Here is a 20,526-nt window from a genome sequence, read left to right on the forward strand (position 1 = left end):
GTGCTGCTGAGAGGGCAGGTTAGGTTAGTAGGTGCCCCTCCTCTTCCTGTCTCCACCCATCTCCTTTTCCTCTTCCTGTCTCAAGTCTCAGTGAATAGAACATGTACCCATGCATACGCACACTTACACACATATGCGTGCGCGCGCACACACACACACACACACACACACACACACACACACACACACACACACACACACACACACACACACACACACACACACACACAGGGTTCACAGAGCCATATCCAGCCCTGTGGCCTGCTGTTCACTGTGTTCTCCCCTGAGAGCTGTAGGCCTGGAACAATGAGGAGTACGCAGAGGATCGCTGCAGGAAATGGAAGAGCACAAAATTATCATTTTAAAACACGGGGGGAAAAGTGCAATTTTGGGGTCTACAGGATCACTTGTATAGTAGTTTGACTGCAGAGACAATAGACACTGCCCTTCAGGCGAGGACACACATTAATATTGCTGAATTGATTGTATACTGTAGTAGTTATATAGTGGTTATATGAGCGTCACGACTGATCAGACCAAGATGGACGGAGTCAAACTGTTCTTTGAACATTTCTGTTTTGGTTCATGAACACACAAGAATTACTGTTCTCGTGGGATCTCAGTTGTTTCTAGGATGTGACTATAATCATAGTGGTTCAATATGTGTCCATTTTCTGACTGTCATGACTGTGCATGTTGGTGGAAATAGCTGTTATGTGTCTTATGTCTAGACATTTAAACAATCTTAAGGTCTGTTCCCAGTTTTAGGCAACTCCCTCTACGTCTAAATCAGAGACACCTACAGCTTCGGATCTGGTTCACAAAGTCCCAACATCTTGTATCCACTGAGACATCTGGAATTACTTTATAAAATGAGTGTTTTTACTGCCAAGCAATATTAGCCAAAGCTCTGCTTATTGTGTGGAATTGTATATGCTGCCTGGAGACATTACTTTATTAAACGGAAGGCATTAGGGGCTTTAGAGTCCTTCAGTACTATGTTTTTACTGTTGGATGGCTTTGGATAGCCTGAAGTGGTAATGAGTAGTAAATGAAGGCCTGAAAAATTGGCATAAAAAAAACATGACGGCCCTCCACACATGGGCTGTCTGTCACCTACAAAGTGACTTAAAGATTAGTCATATTGAAGGCAATTTTTGGATTAGAGAACAGAGCCTTGCGCACAGCGTGTACTGCAGATCAGAAGATGCTGCCAACTGTAAGATCTATAGTAAGATGAAATAGACCACAAGTGTTTGTTTTAAACACAGTTGTTGTGGTAGTCAGCAAAAACACTAGTTATAGGTAAAATTGGTGTCTTGGGTGGGATTTCCTCAAAAAAACAAAACAAAGGTAAACAGTGCTTGTCATTTGTGATAGACCATAGCCCCTGGGTGTCTGGCACTATCTGCTTCAGTAAGAAGCGGATAAAGTGGCAAATAGTCAAAAAGTCACATCAGTTTGGTCTTGCTCTATTCTGGACTAATGCGCAGTGTGTTCGGACTGCACAATATTAACTTATGCAAAAATTCCCACATGCAATATTGTAAAGGCCAACATTATAAATCTGGTTGACCCACCATTGATGTGCTTTGTTAGACTAATTTGCATCTTGACATCTTCATATTTTAATTTTATCCTTTTTATTTTACTGTACCATGCCCCTTACCTTTTAATATACTTTTTGTATTGCATTAAAGTACATATTTTACACATAAGATAAGCATCTGCTTTATTAATCTGCCTAATCTATTGCCTGATTTGTTTGGGATTAAAGACGTGTTGATTTTCTAGAGATGAGCTAGACACATTTACAACTTCATTTTCAAAAAGCTCAACTCAAGACAACCCTGCCCAACCTCAGAGGCACAGACTGGACACGGCTGATTTCAGTCATTTGAATGTACAACCCAGAAGTCAAGGGCCTGCACATGACAAGTCTGAATATGGCAAATTTTTCCCACCAATTTTTACTTAAATTGTTCTTAAGCAACCCTCTCTAAACACAACCCATAGTATCCTGCTGTCAGAGTGCAGAGGCCATCATGCTTTTACAGATTGTTCTTGTACTGTAAATTATAAAGTGACAAATTGAAGGGAAATATCTTTCAGAAGAATACATTTCAGAGATTTGGAGAATATGTGCCAAGTTGCATCGAAGCTGGTTCGTGCTGGAAGAACACCTTACTAAGAAATGTTATGTTTGTTTTTCTTTTAATGTTTCACCCATCTGTATATCACAGTTGAATACTGAGCATTCCTAGGATTTGTTTTAGTATTATTCTCGCTGTGTCCCACTTTGTTTCTCTCTCAACTTCACTATGAAGAACTCGTACAGTAGGTCTGCGACACAGAGGCTCAGGTCACAGCCTCTCTTATTTTCCTAACTTTGTAAGAGATTTGGCCTTTTACCTTTTCACCTTTCAGCCTCTCTACCAATGAAACCACCACACTGCAGATTCCCGCCACATTGTGCAGGAATGTCTGAGGGGAATTCAGGAATGTAGTTGGGAATGCAGCGTGCTACAGCAGCAGTTGGAGTTACGTTGGGCCGCACGAGGTCATTTTCTCTGCTTAAAGTGGGTATGCACATGCACTCATCAGCATCTGTGTCTGCCTACATTTGCTGCATGTGCTTGTACGTGTGTGTTTGCCATCATTTAAGTGTGTTACTGGAAGAGGAAAATCAGACAAAATAGGGTGTAGCACTCTTAATCCTAGTTGATCTTTTTACAGGAACATGACACACTGTCTTCCCAGGCCAAGATTAAGTGTGAATATTTATTTAACCAATTACATTTCCAGCAACATTTTCCTATAAATTGTGCAAGAGCCATAATGGATCAGAAATGGTAGACTACTGAATAATTAGGGACTCTAAATAGACGTGTTGTCAGCCTGTTGTGCAACCCGCAAAGACAAAAAGACTGTTCAGTCATTGTAGGACCCAGAATGTTAAATGTTAAGATTCTATTCTATTTTCTAAAGCCATCAAAAAAGTTAATAATAATAATTATAATAAGTTCTGTGTCAGTTATAATGCATGCACCCACTCTGTTAGCAACCCTTTACACGCATGGATGCCTACTGGATACAAATTCAGAGTATATTCTCTTCTTCAGTTACCACTAGACTACTGCACAGCCTCCTGCAAGATATCCACTTCAGGTGATGAATAGAGGAATCTACATATTAATATTAACCAAAGATCCATCTCATACACGATGTAATATTTTAAGGGATCAGTAGAGAGCACCAGGGCATATAGAGGATGCCAAGACATTGTGAATTACTGGTAGTAAATCTACTGAGCTTGGAGGCCCAACACAACTACACACACTGGGATAGAATTGGACCCCTGAGATCTGCTGTTTTGTGGAGCCACATACAGTAACCCTGACAGGTCTCCCATGTTACTCCAGATAACATGCAGCACTTCCACCCTGGTGACAGGTGCTGCTATAGCTGGACAGGGTGTCGCTGGATGGGTTGTATCTCTGGCACCAAAGTGTCCTGCTGCCTGGCACAGTTACTCTTGGTAATAAACAGAACAACATAAAATGAATGTATGTTTTGCTTTCCAAATGCCATTGCTGCCTTCAAGTACTGTCAAACAAGATTAAGAGTCCACAGCCATGCTAGCAATTCTTTGAGGCTGTACTTAAGCCCAGCAATGCTTTAAGCTTAAGGCTAACATCAGCATGCTAACATGCTCACAGTGATAATGCTAGCATGTTGATGTTTAGCAGGTATAATGTGTACCATCTTAGTTTAACTTGTTAGCATGCTCACATTTGCTAACTAGCGCTAAACACAAAGTACACCTGAAGCTGAATGTTATTAGTTTTGCAGGTATTTGGTCATAAACCAAAGTATTGGATAAACAGACATTTTGACTTGATGATGATGATGCTAGATGAAAAGTCAGGGCATCAAACTTTTTTTTACAAATCATCCTCTGGGGACTACGACTGTCTGTACAAAATTTCCTGCCGTCTAATAGTTGTGGACCAAAGTGGTGGACCAGCCGGCAGACAGACCAGCATTGCCATCCCTAGATGCCACTAGTATGGCTAAAAACAGTCAAAGAACAGTCCATCGATGTTTGGTATGTAATGCAGACGTGACCATAAGCACTCCACACTTTCAAGCTTCAAAGCAATGAGCGATGCACCAGAAGACCTAGCCGTAAGACGAGAAAAACCTGTTGCATATATGTACATGTCCTGTTTAATCTGTGTGCCATTAAAAGTGCTCACTGTAGAAGGGCAATGAAAATCACAAAGGTTTCAAGATTCCCAATAAATCCTTTTTCCCCCCAAAACTTTTTCCCCCCAAACTTGTATGGTCAGTGATGAAAAGGGACATGAGATCTGAAGTGTGAAAGGGTTTGGCAACTACCAAACTGTCAAAACTAGTGTATTAACTTCTTGTTTTGACTTCCGAACAAGTTCATATCTCTTTGGTCGTAGCAGTGTGGGTCTTCCTCCCCTGTCTGGATGTTAAACCTGCCCTCAGGGGGCCTTATGAGAGGTGATGAAAGAGGAAGCACCCCCTCAATAACATATATCATCAAACGCATCCTCCTGGTCAACAGATGTTAGATCATTTGTTAGAGGAAACAAGAATTTCCATGGCCTACACCCGTTTGTGAAGTTTGAACTAATTGCCCCCTTCTGATGTTTCTACGGGCTGATAGATTCATCAGGTTTCATTTATAGATTGGAAAGAAAGAATTAACACAGTTTGGGCCTCTCTGAAGACAATGATTATGCAGTTTTCAAGGATCACACTGTGAAAGCTGTGGTGTGAAACAATTTGCTAAAATCCCTGCTACATTAGAGAACACATATTCATCATATTTCCATATTTAGCTGTAAAAAAAATGTAATTGTAATTCATTATCAGACATGATTTGCATGCGTTATTTCTTGAGTCTTGAACACATTTATTAATACTGAATATGAGCAACTATCTGCCAAAACTTCAATCTGTGATATTAAAAATCAGCAGTTTCTGGACTTTCTGGCTCCACACACGGTGACTGTTGGAGCCTTTACTTTTGTGTGAGTTTTAATTCACTGCAGTGCTGAAGCCATTTTCAGACATGCAACTTATTATGTACCATAATTGTAATGGCAATATTACACATCAATCTCATTTTTGAATAAGCGGCCAAGTCACTTTTACTTAAAAGTCACAATGGAATTTTCACTACGTCAGACCTAGTAAGGTTTCCGTAACAGAATTGAACTGCTACCATGTTACTGTAAAGGCCACAGTAGCTCATTGTTAAATACACAGAAAGAGAGATTTAAGGTGCATCTTGTTTTCTATATTAAAATCACTGTAATAAACTAATGAAAAACACAAATTAGCCAGTTTTAAGTTGTTGAGTTTCTTCTCATCTAAGAGGTTTGTTACATTTATTTTTTAACTTGACAGTGCTGGGAAAAAGCCATTTTTGTTCAAGGCAACTGAATGAATGAATGAACATCCAGCAACACACACTTTACATACAGTATAAAAGCAAATATGTATCAGGAGAGTCACTGTAAAAAGAGGGGAAAGTGTCCCTCGGGGTACAATGGTCATTAATTAAGGCTTCAACAGCAAATTAAGTTTAAAAATCCATCATTGATGCAGCCTGAAAACACTCTTCTTCATATTATTGTACTTTTCAACTCAATGCTCGGCAGCAGGTGCCAAATGTTACCCAATCATTGTGGCTCTTTCTGTAAATGTCATGTCTGAATAAAAACATAACAAACATTTACATAATGCACACACGTGTCTGAATGGGAAAAAAGTCATCACTTTACCTAACAGTAAGGGTTAGGTTTCCATGTCTGAAAAGAGCTTACAGTAAGTTGCAGCATCTCTCCAGTGAGCAGTGGGCTGACAATGTGTTTCACACTGTTTGGAATGACAGATGTCACTCGCAGACACACTCACAGTTTCTTAAGCATTGTGAAAACTCACATAAACTACCCAACATCACAAGAATGAAACAGAAATTTAGTTAGACTGGATTTCTTACTTTTCTTCCTCAACCAGCAGCACACAGTCATTGCTGTATCCAGCAGCCATAAACCACGTCACTCTGTGTGGTCCACTAATTGCATATCAGATGGAGCCAGTCTCCATGATGAAAGCTTGACTTTGCGCTTTGTGCTTTGGTGTCAGTTTTAATATGTAAAGCAGATGTGTGTTTAATATCAAAGCCCATCAGTGGTTGTGTAGCGCTGCCTAGTTAAATGACTTTAGAGGTTGGATTCCCACTGGGGCCACCCACACTTAGGATGTGTTCCTGTAAGTAGGCTCAGTGTTTTGAATCCGCTCGCATAAAGAAAAAACAGTCCTGAGCTATCTGCCTGAAAGTGGTAATACCACTGAAATCACAGTGATCTGAAAAGTTGCTTCGACATAAATGCCAGACAGCAAATATATTGCAGTTCTGGCGTTACTTTTCCAGAAGCAGTGCTTTGACCCAGGCCTGCAGAGAGGTAAATATTGCTAAAGACCCTCATGCTGAGGCTTGTGTTGTATTTGTGGGGGAACAATAATCAGCGGCAGCAGTGAGTTGGCTGTGACTGCACCAGCCTTGGCTGCCAGCTGAAACCTTCTCTATCTGATCAGATCCCAGCCTTGTTTAAACAACTAGCCTGGATTATAGTTGTCATATCATCCGGAGCCCAACTGATTACAGACACAAACACATTCACACAATGATTACATGCAGCTTACTGTAGGACTTTATGAAACATCCAGCAATCCTTTTTTTTAACCTGCAGTGACTCAAGGTCCTGAAGTGATAAGGCTGCTTCAAAGTGAAAGATGTGTCGTTGATTGTGTTACTGCCAATCCCTTAGAGGTGCTGTCATGGTGTGTGTGTGTGTGTATGTATTTGTGTGTGGTGTGGGGGTCAACTAGTTAAGACAGATATAATTCAAGCAAGGGTTACAACTAACAATTAGTTTCATTGTTGCTTAATTTGTTGATTATTGTTGTTTAGTCTTTGAAATATTGAAAAATGCCATCACAATTTCCCAGAGCCCAAACTGACATCTTCAAATTGACCATTCTATAAACCCCGCCCCCCTTCGTTACTGTTGCTATGCCTTCTGAGCCTTACATTTTAGCACAGCGCATATGCAATTTACAATGATAATGGGTGAAGATTTACCACTTTAACATCTTAGTAATTTTTGATACAATGGGTCCTTGATTTCTGACAGAGGTAGACAAAAGCAGGGTTCAAGTTTCAAGGGTCTTAAAAATGCACTTGATGGCGACATACATGATACTGTGCTATGTCCCAGACATAATGTTAGTCCTAGTTAGTAAGTCCTAGTGTTATAAAGATAATGTAAGATTTGACTCGTATTTCATTCTAACATAACCGTGTTTGGGTACTTCGCTTACATATTTGGACAGGACAGATATATGCTTTATTTTTCATATTTTCAAACAGTATATTTAAACTTTTAACTTTACAAGAGGAGTCTTTTACGGACAATATAACAGTATCTCAGATAATGTTAGCTGGGGTTGCTTCCCAAACTCCCCAAGAGGCTGGAGAGGCTAAAAACGAGTCACTACTCTTCAAATACTTTATATATGCGGTATCACTGTTATTACAGCCCCATGCACACCTCTTCAACATGTGGAGAAATCCAAAGCTCGACAGGCTCACTGTGCCTACTTACGGTTGATAAGCTATGATTGGACAATCACTATTCGTGGGAGGGGTTTAGCGAATGTTGAGTTGCTACAATCACTCAGAACATTGAAAAGCAAGTGTAAAAAGAGAAAGTTTGCTTGACAAATTACTTAAACAATTAATGAATTTTTGAAATTGTTGTGTTATTTGTTAACTTAGAATAAAATAAATTACTGATTTCAATAAGCTGTCAACTTGGACCGAACTGAGAAGTAATTAATTTTGATCTTGGCTTTACAGAAATCTGCTTATGCATTGCAGCAACAGAGGCAAAAGGTTGAGAAACGTCCTAAGTACTCAGCCGTGATTGAAAGAGTGTAGTAAAGTTGTTGGCTTTAGTTTGCCGGAGCTATTCATGTTACATAAGGTCTCTCCCCCCTTCAGATCGCCTCCTTTCTCTCCCCCCTCTCTTTCATTTTGCACAAAAGATTTCTCAAAACACACACACATGCCATCAGTGCGGCATGGCAGCCGTCCAGAGAGGGGCTCCAGTGTCGCGCCGTTTCAAAGAGCTCTTTGCTTGCTGTCCTTTTGATGCTCGCTCCCCAACAGCAGTGGAGCAGAAATGCTGAACGTCCAGCTTTGATATGAATTTGTCCCTCATTCTCCACACTGCTCTGCAACTCTCCAACTACACTCTGAAATAGGCCTCCTGAAGTTACAATAATGAAAACAACTGGAAATAGAACACAAAACAACGCTCAGTTTTTGCCTGTACACCGCAGACTCAGGTTAACATCCTGCAGAACCGGTTAGACAACTCAGAGTTCCCTCTCAAGCCGAAGTACTGGCACAAATGACTTTTGGCCACCTGACCGCCGCTACCTCCCTGGTGAATGCAGATGCAGATACATGTAAGCCTCTGACTAAAACCTTAACAAAGCCAAAGAGAAAACAGTGCTGAAAACGTCCTTGTTGTGAATGGAATCCAAATAACAAAAGGGAGAAAAGAAACTAAAAAGGAATAATGTGTCTCCGTGGAAACTTGAATTCAGCTGCTGCTGTGACTTCCCTGTTGCTAACTTCAGTTGCTAGCTGGAGATCCCACTGAGGCAATAGGTGGTTTTAGCAGTTGTAATGCTCCACCTTTCACTGTTGGAAACAACATCTACACAAACATTATAGCCCTGCAATGAAGAACTGTCTTTCACACAGTAATTTCTCTTTAGGCCAATTAATGACATATTTTCAATTGGTTTATTGCATAACTTGTACAACTACAATTTTCTTATCTTAGATATAAAGCATGTATCCTTTAAGTTAAAGGTTTTGGGAACACTCATTAGCTTTCAATGCCACTCTCATGTCTGTAAGTATGGAGGACATGGTTAGCCTAGCTTAGCATAAAGACTGGAAACAGTGAGAAACAGCTGGCCTGGCTTTATCCAAAATAAAAAAATAAACAAATGTAAAAGTGTGTTTTTAGGGGCAAATAGCAGTCATGTACAGTGACTGTGCGCAGCTTCCCGGAGTCTTCTCATCACAGTGTATTGCCAGGTCCGGTGCCATCATGCCTGTACAGAGGCCTGCCATTATACTAAAACCTGTGCTTACCAACCGTTTGTGGCAACCCATACTGTAGCCTTAGATGCTGCAAAGAAGTGCTGGGCGAATGAATGAACTGTTGTTCTTCAAGAAATAGTTTGAGCACGCAACTCCTCCTAAAACCACACATCGTCTTTTTAAAACAATGGTTTGTGTGCTGATTAAACAAACTAGATACAGCTTTAGAAGTGTTGGAAGGCGTATTTTTGAACTTTGGAAAGAACCATGTTAGGTGTTTACCCCTCCTTTATGCTAAGCTAGGCTAATCACCAGCTGACTCTAGCTCATAGGTAATGCTAATGTTCTGCTCATTTCACTTTTGGAAAGAAAGCAAATAAACGTATTTTTCAAAACTATTCCTAAAACCAAATGTTGAATATTAAAGTTCCAAATTTAAAGGAAATTGACTGCATTTCATTATTTCAGTTATTTATTTAATTTGCACCTTGGTTATATGTTTCTCGTGAATTTACGCATATTTTCATACAGAAATAGATTTCGCATGGGATGTACTGTACCAGTCCTACCAGCATATGTTGCCTAAGATAAAAGCCACACGCAGTGCAGTTTGTGGTTCAGAGTACTGGCACCTTTTTTATTCCAGTTCAAGGACTTGTTTTAATACCTTAATGCATCATCCCAGAGCATCTCTTGCCATTTTTCAGAATTTCAAATAGGTTCATCTCTGTTTTAATGATGCTGACATTCAGTGAGGTTTGTACTGTTTTTTTTTAATTAATGCATTACATTGATTGTTTCACATGAACCTGCCAAATCTGGATCCACAGTATGAATAACTGAGAGCACTTGATGTGCGCTGTTCAGGACATGTACTGAGCAGAAGAGGCAGAGCCATTACTGCCACTTCAGTATTGAGCGTATCCCCTCCATGTTCTGTTCCCTTCATACTACTGAAGTCATTTACTGCACACAGCAGTTACTGTAATCATGTGTATAAATATGGTCTCTTTTCTTTGTACTCTCCCCTCTTTAAAAGAATGACACAGAAGCACAAAGTAAACAGGGTAATGTTTTATTTTACAGGTCTGTTATTTACTGATCATTTCCTTGAAAGTTTCCTGGGAAAAATATGCAATTTGGTACTAATTTTAGAGAATTTCCCTGAAAGAATGGGTCCATGGAAACTAAATATTAATTAATTATTAATTTATTATCAGAAACGTTCTTTTCCATACATGTTGAATTGTGTGCTCACCTGTAGACAAATTTTCCATTTCTACATTGCTCAACCAACCTGCTGCACACCGACCAGGAAACCTGCTGTGGAAATTACTTGGATGTTATTTGGGAAATTACAGACCTTAAAAACAGTGTTTCCAAAAATATTTTTGGAATCTTGAATCGTCACTTTGAGTTTAAACGATTTGTCAGTTAATCGAATAGCCAAATAATGAAATGAACTATTTTGATAATTGTAGAAAAGGTTTCAGTCGTAGTCATCTGGACACTGTTTTCAGAATCAAGACGTTTCGGCTCCCATCCGGAAGTCATTCTCAATTGTGAAAAAATTGGACGGGAACTGGAAATTTAAGCTAATCTGAGTTACATAAGCCCTGCCCTCAGGAGGGAATCTGCCTGAGTATCTGTTAATAGCCAGTTTCACCTGAAACTGACCTAATAGTTTCAAGATGGCCCAGTAATCAGTAATCAGGCCTATTGTTGTCTGGCTGCATCTACTTCATCACTGTTAAGTGCCTGATTAGCATGTGATAGGCGTGACCAAGGTGATAATACACTCTGATAGACTTTGGGCAGATTAAATCTCAGACCACCATTTCTGTTCAAAGAGGGTTTTCTTTCTTCACAAAAATGGCTTCCTTGACGCCCGTTCAAACCAACTCTTCTCTCTACTAAGAATCTTCACCTCGCTGTCTTCAAATGTGTGGTTTGTAGCTTTTAAATGCAAATGCACGGCGCTCTGTAATCCTGAGTTAGCGTGTCGTCTGTGCTGATAAAGTCTTTTGTGAAGTGGCTGTTTGGTTTCGCCTATGTACCGTTCTTTGCAGTTTTCCTCACTGCACTGAATGGAGTAGACAACATTGCTCTGTTTCTGTGTGGGTAACTTGTCCTTAGGGTGAACGAGTTTCTGTCTTAAAGTGTTGCCTGGTTTAAAGAAGATAGGAACATCGTGCTGTCTAAAGATCCTTTGTAGTTTTTCAGACAGTCCAGATACATAAGGAATGGAGACACCATTCCTTCTCGGTTCAGTTACACTTTTGTCCTGTTTTTTGGCTCTTTTAACTTTGTTGATAGCCCAAGATAGGATTTCTACGATAGAACACTCCTGGACGAATGAGGGACTACACCGTCTTATTTTGATAATTGATTAATCGTTTAAGTCAATTTTCCAGCAAAAGTGCCAACTAGGTTCCCAAATCTGACCATTTGCTGTTTTCTGTTTATATTATTGTTAATTGAACATATTTTGGTTTTGGACTGTTGGTCAGACAACACAAGACATTTGAAGTCGTCACCTTGGGCTCTGGTAAATTGTGATGGGCACTTTCACTATTTTCTGACGTTTCATTGACCAAAGGATCACTCAATAAATCAAGCAAATAATCTGCATATTAATCAATATTGAAAATAATCATTATTTGCAGCCTTACTTTGGTTGTTTGTTTAGATGGTTTGTGACTTTTTTCTAATGATTTCAGATGTAAAAATGTTTCTCAGTCTGTTTTTAGATATGGGTTTTCTTAAGGCTCCTAATAATACATTGGGTCTGCATGTGTGTGCACACAAATGTACTTCTGTGTTGCAGGCAATACTCCCTGTTTGTACGCGCGGCACGAAAAGAAAAAGATCTTAGCTGAAAGTCTATTACATTTCATTCAGTTTCACTTGGTTTCACTTGTTGCACTGGAATTCACATTTCAAGCCTTTGAGTTGTGGAGCAGCACATTCAAAGGAATGCAGCGTGTATGTGTCAAAACTTTGTGTGTGTCTGTGTACACACTCAGAGCCATGTGTGTGTGTAACATTCCAGACAGTGTTGGAGGTATGTGAATTACGTCTTACAGAGAGAGAATGTGAAGAATCTGCTGCCATGAGAAGGCTGCTGTTGTTTTTGACACAGTAGTGGAAAGGAGGTTCCTGTGTGTGTGTGTGTGTGTGTGTGTTTGTGTGTGTGAGAGAGAGAGACACACATGCTGCTGTCACTTCCTGGTAAGAAACCTTGTAGCCGTGATTGTGAGTAATTATATTCATTATGTTGGTGCATGTAGCCAAGAAAGGGGAGGCTCCCTGTATGTTCTCTAAAGTGCATTTTGTTGTGACTTACAAGTCACTTGTTTAGACAAAAGTCTGTCTGTTTATCCTGTTTATCTGTCTACTCTCATTTTTAAAATTCAATCAAACAGTTATGGATTTTAGTAGAAGTGTATTACATCAGTGAAGACTCTATGGTTCAAAGACTGTGACCTAAATCAGTGGCTAACCACAATCAGAGGCCGTATTGCTCTGCGCTGGATTGTATTACAATGTGCTGGGGTCTGTACTGTATCATTCTGGTTAATCAGTGTATGTTTACATGCATCTTTGAGTCCAGTAAATTATGTCAAAGAAAGTTTAAACAGCTCAAAAGAGCTGTTATTGTCATTTTGATGATACCTTATGACTCTATGTACTGTACATACCGTACATAGACATGAGTACACTAAATACAGTTTTTCAATTCTCGACCTTGGAAATAGTCAAAATAATCTTAAAGGTACCTTGTGGATTTTTTTTTACATCTATTAGCTGAATGTAAACATAACTTTTGTTTGTTTACAAGAAAACTCCACAGGGCATCTTTAAGGTCCATTTACTAGCTTTTTCTGGAGGTTTCTACCGCATCAAACTCCGCTGAAAGCTGTAAGATGCTGCTAAAAGGCCTAAAAAAGACTAGTAATTGGACCTTGAGTTAAGACTAGTTAGTGGAACTATAGACTTCCGTGTTTATTTCTGTGTTTAATATCCTTTTCTGTTGTGTCATTTTCTCATTAGATTTGGGATATGAGCGATGATGAGAGCATCTGAAGGACTGGAGGAACAAACCCTGCGCCTCCGAAGGACTGGACACTCCAATTCATGTTTTTTAAGAAATCTTTACAGAAGGACAGGGGTACAAGGGCTTTGCGCACAACAGTAGACTCACTGATAAAATTCACGTAATCAAAACCATGTACATTACAAAATCTTTGGAGTCAAGATCAACCAAAGTGTTGGACCTTCAGAATAGAGCAGTAATACGGTAAAAATAGAAACAGTGAAAGGATCAGAATGCTTTTACTGCTAAAATATTCAGTGAATGTCTGTTTTTAACTGGTCACTGTTCACAGGATCAGAGCTTGAACAATTTTCCACATTGTGTGTATGAAGCTGTTGTATTTAAGGGAGAATGTACCTATTCCTATCACTTGATGTGTAATCAATCACATTTACTCTGAGACAAAAACACAATAAAAACACTCTGCATTTGTATTAAGGGACTTTATTATTTTTGTCTAAAAAGCTTTTAAAAAGCCTCACTGAATGATCACAGGTTCAGTCCCTCCATCAACACATTTAATGGGTTTGCTGGAGAGTCCTTTGGCAAGACATTGACACACTACATCTGCTCGCTCATTCAGTTTGGAAAAGCGCTTCAGATGAATTGTGAAAATACAAAAACACAGTTGACGACTCAGCAAATCCATCCATCTCCCTGTCTATTTACTGGAGACTGCCATACATACAATACAGTTAGTACTAAAAGCAGCTTGGTTCCTCTGAAGGTATTACTCTGAGGAAACCTGCACACAGATATTACATCACAGCGAATGAACTGTGTGGCTCCTGATATGATTTACTGTTACTGTGGACAACCTGGGACCTACAACTGCTCGGTTTAATCTAAAACAGGCTACGGACAAACTGAAGGTCTGTATGGTTTCTCTGTGTTGACGCATGCTCGTGTTTGTCTGTGCAATTTACGCTTTTCTTACTCTGCCATGTCCTATTTGTCTGAGCTGCTAACATGTACTATATTTTCAGTGTAATAAAATGTAAATTTCAACAGCCGCTTGGATATTTATGGAAGAGAATTAGTGCAATGTGAAAAAGAGATCTGAGATTTGTTTCAGAATTTGAGATGGAGGTTAAAAAGTCAAATCACAATTGTGACAAATGCGTTATTCCAAAATAAACTCCAGAATTCAGACTTTTTCCTCAGATTTTATTCTCAAAATTGAGATTAATGTCAGGATTCTGATTTAGTTTTCATAATTCTGACTATTCTCAGACCTTTTTTGTTGCGCTTTTACTCTTCTGTTAGTATTTAACCAAAAACTGGAATAAAATGTCTGTTATTTCTGTTTACATCTGAGTTTTATAATAAAAGTGTGGTTTATGTGGAATTCAGGTGTTTGCACATTCTTCTGCCTTTATTACACTATGTTACGTCCTTCCATACACTCAGTGTAGCTGCATCTTTCCAATACCCATTTGCACCTTTTTCTAGAATCTCTGTCTTAATGAGGGACGAATGAGGGACTACACCGTCCTCCTCTGTCTTAATCATTACACAACCACAAACGCACCAAAACAGCTACAAACAGAGGCACACACAGTCAGACAGTGGTTTAAAAGCATTTTATTGTTCATCAAGGCTACTTTACGTACAAAAAAGGTGGCCTGCCAAAACCTTTTTAGTAGGAGACACAGAGCCACAAACTGACTGTTTTCTTGATACAAATGTCTTTTACAGTTCAGAGTATTACTACCACTAAGTACATGCTACTTCCACTTCAAAAAGGACCTGGAAAATGTGGTACAGTCAGAGTAAAGACCAAGTCCTCTTTGATTCATCTGCACAATTTTCATGTTGTGTACTTGATTACAGATGAAAAATGGCCTCCACAGATGGGAACAGCGACATCAGATACAAGGGTGACATCCCCAAAGCTACTTAGATCATCTCAGCTCATCTCTCAAATGGACTGATGGTTTACTTGTAGCTCAGTTCCCATTGTCATCAAAACACCTTCAAAACCCACAATTTATATTGCTTACATGCAGAGGCGGAAATTTGACCTGCCCGCTAGCCCGTGTTGATTTTTATTTTATGTTCAATAGTTAATGGAAATGGCCGGAAAGACTCACTGGGCTAGAGGCAAAATTACTATATTCCATCAATGCAAAACATGCTAATTGCTCAAGAAGCCTCTAAAAGGATAACCTCCATTTACTCACAAGTGAAACTTTTGTTCAGAAGTCACATGATCGAACAGTTAAGTTAAATGATTGCAGAACATTGGGGACCAATGAAAGTAGCGATTCTCACTGACACACCAGTGACCTATTGTGGTTTCATACGTTTACTGTGTTCCTGCACTTGAACCTTTACTCTAACAAGACAAACTCTATAAACAAAAAAGATCAACTTTTTTCACAAAAAAGAAAATGCAATGATTACAATATAAGGACAGGGAAAACCAACAATTAAATAGCTACATATCATTAACAAATTAATTGTTCCTCAAAAAATACCTACGATTTTTTCTCTGTACATTCGTTACGCACAGCGTAATGATGGTCTTAAAGTTACGTATTATAAAAAAGTATTTTTTTATTTAAGTGATTTTCCTACAGTGTGTAGGGAGTGTGTGCCGAAGCAGAAAGAGAGCCTCCTACCTACAGGGTGGTAGTGAACTGATAATGAGAAAGAATAATAATAGAAAAACAAAAATCCTCTGGACACTGAGCCCTTTTCCCTCGTGTTTTCGGCTAACGCTTAATCTTAATCAGGGTCAACTGCATTGGGGGGGCAATCATTGTGAGACCTTCAAAAGACTTTGAGTAGCAGCTGAACGTCTCCTGGCGCACAGGTCGTGCTTACAGAAGCTCAGCTCCTGAAGCTCAGCCCCCCCCCCCCCAAGCGTACGTAGAGTACTTTTTTTGTGTGTATCTGAAGATTCTAGAACTTTTACCATCAGTTCTTGTACTGTCACATCTGTTCTGATAGTTTAGGATGGAATGTGTGGACATTCTAGGACACAGAGGAAGCGTTCCATTTAGAGAACTCTGTAACAAATGTCCTCATCATATTTGATAAAAAATGACCTAAACAAATATGAACCTCTTCACCTTTCAACCTCAGCTCAGAGACATGAAATTATTCTGTACTTTTGCTACTTTTCCACTGCCCACTGTTACAACCCCCGTTCTCTAAATTCTATGCTCTGAATGTCCTCAAAAAATGTTATGTCACAAATGCTTGTTTGTTCCTTTATCATACGGTATGGATTTATAGCCAACTTGCTTGATGCAAAGACAAAAAAAGCCAAAGTGGACACCTAGTAATTCTGGTAAGGGCACAAGAAACCCTGGGACAGCTGGCCCTGGCTGGTTATTAGCTCTGTCTGTTGATGTGGACATACTGAATATGTATGAGGCCTGTACAAAGTTCCTTATAGGAGGAATGTATGCCACCTTGGCGCAGGCTCTTTTACGGAGTCAAATTCATTTTCTCAGACTGCAGCAGTCTAGCTTAACTGCAACAATACAATGTTGTTCAGAAAAGAAGGCATTGAAGTACAAAAAAAAAAGGTCTGGACACCAAGTCAGGACACAAAAAGTCAACTGATGATGGCTGAAAGAACTGTGACATGACACCATAAATTCAGATAAATTCAGCTACGTTTTCCAATGCTGCTTGGTTTTCCTTAAACATCAACAAGCCGTTTGAGAGCCGTCATCAATAGCTCTTAGCATAAACAATACCTTGATTTTAAGACGACAGCCAAACAGACTCATAAGAATAGAAGTCCATTTCATCTCAGGCTGAGATGCTTTTCAGGAAAACAAGGCCCTGCTGCCAAATTTGTGCCAATTTGGTGTCTCAGCTCAGTCACACTGAAGGTTGTAGCATCCTGTACCACTAATGGTTCAACATCTTAAGAAAACCTTTACTGGCTGCGCATCCCAAAGCCAAGTCAACACTAGAACCGTCACTGCTCTGCTGCGGGAGCGAGCTGATAGATTACCGCGCTGAGGTGGTTTTGAGAAACGAAGCTCTCATTGTTAAACAGAGCCTGTCCGGAGGCTGTCCCACTATAGATGTTTGTTACCATACTGATATTAATGGAAAACAATAATACAAAATTGTAATAATAACAATAACAATAATAATATGGAGTACAACTGACCCAGCAGTGAGTGTATAGTGTCTATGTCTGTTACTGACAATGAAAGAAGTAACAACTAACGTCCAAATGAAAAGGCTAATAGTAGTTAAGATTGAAATGCTTAAAAACATTAATAGATACCAGCTATTAAAAAAAAAAACATGCATCTGTAAAAGCATTAGTTTACCCTTCAAACCTTGTAGAAATCTACCAAACCACAGTGAGTATGAGAGGGAGGGGTTGCAGGGTGTAAGCCAAATATAATTACAACACCTGTGTTCAAAGAGTTACAAAAACAAAGGCGTGTTTGAAGAGATCTGAATAATCTCTCCCCAGGTCGAGAAACCAGACTTTTTTTTGTTCAACCACAAAGTGACATGCAGCGTCTGCATCTATCCCCTCATCACTGTCAGCAGTTAAGCCCGTGAAACACATCAAAGCACATTGTTCAGCAGAGCACAACCTTCAACACACTGCAGGTTGTACAACTGGGTTTTCAGTCCTAATCTCCTCTCATAATGGCTGTGATGTCCATGAACACCACAGTTAGTTGACTTGATAACCTGACTGCTTGTAAAATGAAATGCAACAATTTGGCACAATTTAACGTGTAAAGTAGTTTTGTATGTTTTTGTTGAGGCAGCAATATATTTATCTAAGCCAATACTAATCAACACCGCTAAATTAACAAACTGGATGTACTCACAGCCTACAGGTAGAGCTGGTATGCAGGGCTGGGCGGTATGATATATTTACTATCCCTACTATCTATTTTGAAAACTGAAGATATACATCATATTCTTTTCACATTAGAAGATATGGTATCCAAATCCATATTACTTTGCATATCTCTAACATTTTATACTGCCCATCAGCCCCACTGGTATGGACTTTTCTGTCTGGGCCAGGATGAAATTACATCCAGGTAGATTTAAAACATTAAAGTTAATGGGAGATCAAATAGAGGATCTAACAAAAGACTGATTATACCAGATTGCGTCAAAATCAGGTTTATCAGTCCCAGTGTGTGCAGTGCCAGATTATAATATTGACATGCCACCCTTTACCCTCTACAGCAGTAGTGCAAATCAGACCAAGTCGATCACCTAAGTATACACATACAGTAACAAAACCACCAGAACGCATACACAGGAGAGAGAAGGAAGGTGAGAGAATGAAACAAAAGATAAAATAGAGGGAGGAGATTACAAGATGGCTTTTTGTTGTTTTGTTTTCGAGGTGGGCATTGATAAACATCAGTGTCTGAGGTTTCTTTGGTAGCACAGTCAGGTGGTTTGTGATTTTTTTCTCACTTATCTTTTCTTTCAAATGTCGGGCATCTCATAATGCAAAAGCAGTACACAAAACTACTGTTAAAAGAAACAAACAAAAAAAAAACAAAGAAGAAAATTAATAATTAAAACACCGCCTTTCCTCTCTCTCTTTATGTACATATAACTACAGACACTTGCTCAGCTCCATGCTTGACATGCAGGGGTGATGAATGATTGGAAGGAGCAGCTTGATGCTCCAGTCAAGTCCCAAAGTTGAACCCTCATCACTCATTACTGATTATTGTCTGGTATCACCATACCAGAGGATTGGGGGGGGCACGACCATGTTGTTATTGCTTGATTGATCCTCTATGAGTGCATAGAAAAAGAAAGCAGGCTTGAGGGTTTTGGATGTTTTAGCAGACCAGCAGGCAGGCATTCCCTCTGGGATGCTGGTGACCAAAGTGACGGGAGCATGGGTGTTGGAGCCGGGATGATTGGGAGGGCTGGGGAAACGGGGACAAATCCCTCTTAAACCCCTCCTCCTTCAGGAGACCACAGAAGGGGAGTGGTTGTGATTGACCATGTGACTGTCGGGGGAGGAGTTTGGGCTGCTGCCGGACGACGAGGGACTCCCCTTGTTTTTAATCTGCAGCCAGGTCTCGCCCAGTGCCTTGGCGAAGTGGTCGTCCACTGAGCCTGTGATGGACACCGAGTTGGTGGCAGTGGGCTCAGGTTCCTTGTAGTTCTTCCCGAGACTGCGGCGGAAATGCTCCTCGATCACCGGGTCACAGGCTGTATTGGCTAGAACAGGGAGGATAGAAGAAGGCAAGAGAAAGAGAGTTTTAGTTCCCATAATGAAAAGAGAAACATCACTTGTATAATGGTCAGTGGGCAATTTATTGCCTAGCTTCAGTTTAAACATTGGTAATGTGCATTTTTAGGTCAATGGAAAAATACTAACTCTGACTTCAACTTCATGTTTTCATTGCGCTTTATTTTTTTAAATCACCGTTTTAAATTTCACTGTTAACCTCAGTAAGATCATAGGGATTTCACTGGGATCATAAAAATGGCCACAGTAAAGTTATCAACCCACAGAAAACATGACTGACACTCGCAGACAGGACGAATAAAACAGACGTGTTTGGCTGAGGCCTCAAGTGACTTTGTAAGTACAGCGATAACAGACAAGGTAGTAAAGAAAGCATGTTGAGGCCTCGTCACAACAACTGATGCTATAAACAGAAACTCTGAGACTCACTGACAGAAAACTGGGATGATTTTTTTCACTAGTTATATAAGTCAGCCTGAATGTGGAGAGTATGCGCAGGCTGTGTTTTCCCTGGAGGGTGGTTTGCACCCCTCCTCTCGGAGGTTTCCCACAAACTGCACTGTATGGGAAATTAGTTTGTTTCCAAAATTATAGTCACATTTAGGGACAAATGCGCCCAATTTATATTGCAATTATTAATTACTGCTCTGCTCCTTCTACCATAAACCCAAGTACTGAATAAACTAAATATACGAGAATATAGAGAACTGGGATGTCATGTGTCTCTCTGTATGTGTGTCCCCGAGTGCACTCACTGTTGATTCTCCTGTAGTTGTTAGTGAGGCTTGAGCAGCCGTTGTGGGAGACTGGACAGTGAGACAGGTTGCAGTTGCGGTTGTTGGCTGGGGCGCATGTGATCACCGAAGGACGATTCTGAAACACAAAGACACAAATTCAACATTTAGGGATCACCAAAAACAACATAAACAATTGTGTGAAGAGTGGGTGCGAGAAGAGTAAATAAAAAGAGAACAGAAT

The 20,526-nt window shown here is 39.8% G+C and overlaps 2 protein-coding genes across 5 annotated transcripts in view; one reads left to right on the forward strand and one right to left on the reverse strand.

Annotated features, from left to right (window-relative positions):
* Positions 1 to 14,670, forward strand: part of atg7 (ATG7 autophagy related 7 homolog (S. cerevisiae)) — a 66,741-nt gene extending 52,071 nt beyond the window's left edge. The window contains exon 19 of one of the 2 annotated variants that reach the window (XM_044175334.1): positions 763 to 783. In XM_044175334.1, coding sequence (XP_044031269.1) covers positions 763 to 768 — 6 coding nt within the window. In that variant the 3' untranslated portion in view covers positions 769 to 783. Of the gene's footprint in view, positions 1 to 762; positions 784 to 13,279 lie in introns of those variants that run through there. The other variant, XM_044175326.1, reaches the window with a different exon arrangement.
* A 220-nt stretch (positions 14,671 to 14,890) lies between these two features.
* vgll4b (vestigial-like family member 4b) overlaps positions 14,891 to 20,526 on the reverse strand; it is a 45,692-nt gene continuing 40,056 nt past the window's right edge. For all 3 annotated transcript variants that reach the window (XM_044175420.1, XM_044175409.1, XM_044175428.1), the window contains 2 exons: positions 20,304 to 20,421; positions 14,891 to 19,517 (listed from right to left, as the gene is read on the reverse strand). In XM_044175420.1, coding sequence (XP_044031355.1) covers positions 19,261 to 19,517; positions 20,304 to 20,421 — 375 coding nt within the window. In that variant the 3' untranslated portion in view covers positions 14,891 to 19,260. The remainder of the gene's footprint in view (positions 19,518 to 20,303; positions 20,422 to 20,526) is intronic.

This window comes from Siniperca chuatsi, linkage group LG2 (genome assembly GCF_020085105.1).
Source record: "Siniperca chuatsi isolate FFG_IHB_CAS linkage group LG2, ASM2008510v1, whole genome shotgun sequence".
Lineage (NCBI taxonomy): Eukaryota > Metazoa > Chordata > Actinopteri > Centrarchiformes > Sinipercidae > Siniperca > Siniperca chuatsi.